This window comes from Drosophila ananassae, assembly GCF_017639315.1.
Source record: "Drosophila ananassae strain 14024-0371.13 chromosome 4 unlocalized genomic scaffold, ASM1763931v2 tig00000240, whole genome shotgun sequence".
NCBI lineage: Eukaryota > Metazoa > Arthropoda > Insecta > Diptera > Drosophilidae > Drosophila > Drosophila ananassae.
In genome coordinates this window covers 79,557-85,777 of record NW_025319046.1, presented here as the reverse complement: position 1 = coordinate 85,777, position 6,221 = coordinate 79,557, and the positions used below count along the sequence as shown (strand labels likewise).

The following is a 6,221-nucleotide window of genomic DNA, read 5'->3' as shown; positions in this document are numbered from 1 at the left end:
AGTGGTGAGAAAATTGCCTTGTACTGTGGTGGAAGGACCGATGCTGGGGTTCATGCTTTAGGACAAGTTGCTCATTTTGATATGGAAAAGGAATGTGAGCTTTATAGAATAAGAAACGCAATAAATTATCATTTAAAATCAATTCCTATAGTTGTGCTTAATGCAGAAGTTGTAGATGATGCGTTTCACGCACGGTTTTCAGCAAAAAAAAGATATTACGAATACAGAATAGTTAATCGCTATGCTCCTGCCGCTCTGGAGACGGGTTATGTATGGCAAGTGTTTAGCCCACTTGATGTAAATATTATGCGTGAAGCTGCTAAACATCTACTTGGAAAACATGACCTTTCAAGTTTTCGTTCAAAAGATTGTCACGCCGCAAATCCGATAAGAACAATTGATGATATCGATATAGTACAAAACGGGAATCATATACACATCAAAATATCTGCTATTTCCTTTTTACATAACCAAGTGAGGATTATTGCGGGTACTTTAGTTGAATTTGGAAAAAATAGAACCAATCCGCAAGAAATGCTACATATATTAAGCCAATGCAAAAGAAGTGCTGCTGGGGTTACCGCGCCGCCTTTTGGCTTGTATTTGGTAAAGATAGATTACTAATTTAATAAAAAGTAACGTTCTTAGTGAAATAAGTGTCATACCGCCGCAGTATCTCCAGATCTCGCTAACAAGCAGCGAGATGACGAGTTTAAGTTCTCATTGGCATCACTACATATAATACACTTGAATCATCTTCATCAGTGATAATTGTAGCACTATTACCATCGGCTAAGCTAAACTTACATTTATTTTTTATGCAAGATAGAACATCAAGCAAATAACGCGAGTTGAACCCTATTTCTATAGGGGCTTCATTGTAGTCCACTTCTATGGATTCAGTTGCATCACTGCACTCTTGGGAGTTTGAATGCAGAGTTAGCAGCTTTTCTTGTAGTGAGAATTTAATAGATTTTACTTTATCAGATACAACAACGGAAACTCGATCTATAACATCTGAAAGTTTTTTACTTTCAATAATCATATGCTTATCTTGAGATGCTGGAATAACTGCTTTATAATTTGGAAAAGTCCCATCTATTAATTTTGATATTAGAATATATTCACCGCATGTAAGCTTGATTTTTCTGTCTGAGAGTTTTACTTTAATTTCATTACAATCGTCCAATATTTTTAACAGCTCCATAACAGTTTTACGTGGAATGATCACACCAAATTCGCCATTGATGTTCCCAGGCTTTGGCCTCTTTATACATGATAAACGATGGCCATCAGTTGCAACGCAGTACAGAAACTGCTCATCTGTATGTAGATATATTCCATTTAAATTATACCTTGTATCATCTAGTGATACAGCAAATTTTGTTTTAGTTAATAAGTCTATCAGGTCCGTATTTAGTAGAATAAAATCATGTTTATAATTGTCTTCTTCAAGAGCAGGAAAGCTGCTTGAAACTACATTCGGTAAAGAAAAGTTTGCATTTCCGCAAGACATCAATAATTTTCCTTGGTTGTTTACTTCAAAATTGACATCCAAATCAGCGGGTAACTTCTTCACTATGTCATGTAAAGTATGCGCTGAAATTTTTACTTCTCCTTCTGTTAATACGGTTGCAGCAAGTGAGGCAAACATTGAAATGTCAAGATCAGTTGCCATTAATTTTATGCTGCCGTGTTGTGCTTTGATATTTATACACGCCAAAACATCTATTGAATTACGCCTTTCAACCACTCCACTTACTCTGGATAATGTATTTAAAAGACTTGTGCGGCTCACGCTAAAACGCATCTGCTCGCACACAGAATTTTGCTTTTTGATTTCTGTATCTACACCTGCAACCTCTGACATTGCTAACTCTCAAAAATATATTTTAAATGATATCCACATCCCATATAAAGTAAAGTGCTATTTATATTTCCATTGAAAGAGTAGTCTAGTTTATACTATAGCTGGGTATTCTGTTACAATAATTTACTTTGTATGGCATAAATCATGCATTTTTTGATACGCTTTTTGAAAACCAAGTAGGGAATAAGTATCATCAATGGTCACTGTTTTTGTTTTTCCATTAACTACCATTGATAATCCCTGCTTCATTTTTAGAATGAGATCTTGATCTATTTTTGTATGCTCTGCCCACGCAAAACTTCCCTGTATTATGGGCAGTGTATATTTAATTTTTTTGTCGATATTGAGAGCTACAGGCTCCTTATCATACTGAAAACCAGAGGTAACGCTTACCTCATCTGCTTTTTTATCAACATAACTAACCATTACATACGGCTTGCGATTGGTTGTATAATATTCGCTTTTTTTTTTAGGATAGGATACAATATAACATACTTTCTCTCCATCTTCCAATGCAGTATACACGAGCCAATCTTTATATTTTTCCTTCAATTGTACATCACTAACCGATGCAAAAGCGCCTATCGAAAAAAATATTAGAAATATAAAAAAACTACGCATGCAAACAAAATTTCAAACTTTCAGATTGTATATATTGTTTTACCTTAGCCATCGCCTGCTCAGCCAACTGCCTTATTCTTTCTCTTGAAACACAATATTTTTTACTAAGTTCATCCAGAGTTTGAATGTTTTCAGACAAATATCTACTGATAAAAATGTCTCTTGCCCTTTCGTTGAGGCTCGCTAGTGCATTGTTTAAAATTGCTTCTTTTAATTCTTTTTCTTCATGATTCTGATAGGTTACTTCTTGACTAACCAAGTTACATGGGATCATATCTTGTAGCTCCCTTTTAGAGTCATCACCTATTTTTATGCAATCGTTTAGCGACTGATCCTTACAAGCCATACGGTAATTCATCTGCAGAACGTCTCCTTCGGATACAGAAAGCTCATTAGATATTGCTTTTATTTCTTCATTATTTAAGGTTTCCCTGTTTGTATACTGTAAAATTCTTTTTTTTATTTTACGTAAACTAAAAAACAATCTTCTTTGTGCTTGCGTTGTGCCTATTTTCACAAACGACCAAGATTTCAATATAAAGTCTTTTATTGAAGCTTCAATCCACCACACCGCATAAGTTGAAAAACGAAACCCTAAATCAGGATTAAACTTTTTCACTGCATGCATTAAACCCATATTTCCTTCCATGACCAGGTCCATCAACAATAGTCCATAATTTTTGAATTTCATTGCAATTTTCACTACCAAATTCAAATGGCTGGTAATCAATTTATGAGCAGAAGAAACATCCTTATATTGGTTCCAATTTTTTGCTAATCGTACCTCTTCCTCTTGAGACAGCATAGGAAATTTTTGCACCCTAGCAATATATTGCATGAGATTGGTTCTGCTATCGACACATAAGTTTGCCATTGAGGTCAACATAACAACTTAAATTAAAACTTCATGCATATAATATATTGATTTTCCAGCAAAAATTCAAGCTTTGATTTGAAAAAAGTACAAATTTTCCATCTAATTTCTTGGAGACAGTAGGCCGCAGTGTTAGCTAATTGGATAACATTATGTAACTTTAGATGATATTCTACCAGTACAATGGTAAACGTTATAGCTTAAACACATAGCAAATAGTGTTATTCCAGTGCCTTGACACTGGAATCCACATTTCTTTTTTCTAGATCCCAGTGTCATGCTACTTGAATGACAAGAAAAAACCCACTGGGATAACAAGACTGAGATAGACTAAAAATTAAACGCTACTCCAGCTTCTGCACCAACAGTGCTGTAAAGAACTTTGAGTTCCCCCTTGTCTTTGCTTGCTGCAGCAGTATCTTTATCAAAATGAGCACCAAAAGAACCGAAATAACGAGCTCCAGCATAAAGTTTGACTTCTGGAGTTACATCATAACTAACACCAGCTTTTACTTGACCAGCAAAACCAAATTTACTTTTTTGATCATTCACAGCGTCTTTCAAAGGAGTGCTAATATACGCTGCACCAACACCAACACCAACATATGGAGTGATAGGCATATCTTCAATTGCTATATCGTAATAAACGTTAACTAGCCCTGAAATTGCTGTTAAACTGTCTGCAACAGTATCTGGGTTAAATGCTGCACCTGTAACATCATTTTTGTTTAGCTGTGAATAAAGCCCTTCAACATCAACCCTGATGTCGTCCATTTTGTAACCAAATGCACCACCACCAGCTATAAAAGATGCTTTTAATGGATTATGAATGTCTGTGGCCTTTTTATATTCAATACCTTCAATTTTTGTGAAAAGAGGTAAAATTTCACCGTTGTATTGCAAACGAACGTAGTAGCTAGTTTCTTCATCACTTATTGGACCAACAGGATCTGAAAAAGCAGAGTTTGATAAACTTAGCAACGTTGCTAAAGCGGCTGCTGAAAAAAACTTTTTATAATGCATAATTGTCCTCGTAAAAAAAATTAAAATTCCACTTTAGCAGTCTAAGTAACAACTAAAGTTAAGTCAAGTGCTAACTTAATAACACAAAATATTCTACATTTTAACTAATTTTTAGGAGAAGACAAAGATTTTATTAATGAATAAATACGACTTTTGATTTTTTGGTATAGCTAACACAGGTAAGATTTACTATCGAAAGACCTCGTCATCTCGCTGCTTGTTAGCGGATGAGAAATCCACAACTGTACGAACATTGCAATTTGGGCCTACCAGGAGGGCAATGCCTCTTATCCAAGTACCATCTTCTTGTCATCCCAGTCTGGGATCCAGGAATTTTATTAAGTTGGTAAGCATAAAAGTAGCCGTTTTATGTTAAAACACAATGTTCTTGATGAGATTACGGCAAGGCTGGATTCCAGACTGGAATGACATCGTTTACTATGTGCCATATTGCAATGTTTGTACAGTTGTGGAATGAATCACGGTATGACGTAGGGCTATGCTAGTATAGGTACATTATATGAAGAAGTACTAGCGTTGGGAATATTAGAAAAAAAATACTTACACTAAAAGAAACTTCAGTAGTAAATTCAAAAAGGAAGTTTAAACCCAGATGGTAAACCCATCATACCTGCAAGATCAGAAGTTGCATTCGCCATATCTTCTTCTGCTTTTTTAACGGCATCATTAAACGCTGCTGTTACTAAATCCTCTACTATATCTTTTTCCTCATTTCTCATAAGTTCTAAGTCTATGTTCACCTTTTTAGCTTTATAGCTACCTATTTTTATGACTTCCACTAATACAGAAACTTTGCCACCACCAGAAATACCTTGAAACTCTTTTCCAACATATTTTTCTTGAGCTTCTGCAAGCTTTTTTTGCATCTCTTGCGCTTGTTTCATTATTTGACTAAAATCCACAACTTACTCCTTATTTTCTATATTAACTACTTTTGCACCTTTAAACGTGTCAAGGATATCCTTAACTGCAGGTGCATAATTTAAATTACTCACTTCCCTGTTTATATAACCTGTATCAACTGCAATAACCCACTCTTGCTGAGTCACCTGGTTTAAGTAATTTTTTAAATCATTGCAAAAATTACTATCCAACTTAGATACAGCTTTTAATTTTAAATATCCAGGTTTACAATCTATTAATTGTAGATTATTACACAGTTGTTTGTAAAGATAAATTTGGTTACTTCGCCTTAATAGTTGCAAAATCTTATCAAAATCGTAATTTTGTTGTTTATTTTCCACATGGATCCCAGTGTCACGCACTGGGATGACAGAGTGGGGTTGTTGTTTACTTTCCACATATTTTTTTGGATCCGAGTAGTCAGCTACTTGGATGACAGAGGGGGAAGGTGCAACAGGTCTGCCCTGTCTATTTCCTTGCTCTACATTCTGCGAAAGAACTTTTTTGATCACCTGTTCCGGAGAAGGCAGATCAGAAAGATAACAGAGGCTAATTAACATCATTTCAGCAGCAACATCGTTGCATGTTGAAGTTTTTATATCTTGAATACCTTTAAGCAACATCTTCCACAATCTCGAAAAAAATATTAAAGATCTCTTTATACTTAAATCTTTTATCCTATTCTTTTCATGCTCTGTAACTGCATTATCAATCTCTTTTGTAATCAAAAAACGGCATACTAACTGAATTGTTTGCAATAGACCTTCAAAAATACTAAGTGGGTTTGCTGTTTTTACCGCCTTGTCAAACACTGATAGAGCTTTCTGTAAATCACCTTCTAATATTGCCCCTAATAGATCGAATATAATATCTTTATCCACTAGGCCAAGTATGTCTGTCACATTTTTA

The 6,221-nt window shown here is 34.9% G+C and overlaps 1 protein-coding gene across 1 annotated transcript; it reads right to left on the bottom strand.

Annotated features, from left to right (window-relative positions):
* Positions 1–712: 712 nt before the first annotated feature.
* Positions 713–4,478, bottom strand: LOC123258001 (beta sliding clamp-like). The gene is made up of 2 exons (XM_044717922.1): positions 2,535–4,478; positions 713–2,451 (listed from the first exon to the last, which is right to left on the bottom strand). The coding sequence occupies exon 2, from the start codon at positions 1,868–1,870 to the stop codon at positions 713–715; it is 1,158 nt and encodes a 385-aa protein (XP_044573857.1). The 5' UTR covers positions 1,871–2,451; positions 2,535–4,478.
* Between the last annotated feature and the right edge of the window lie 1,743 nt (positions 4,479–6,221).

Bases quoted from the DNA above. Each gene is read 5' to 3' on its own strand.
- LOC123258001 (XM_044717922.1), bottom strand. From the start codon at position 1,870: ATGTCAGAGGTTGCAGGTGTAGATACAGAAATCAAAAAGCAAAATTCT.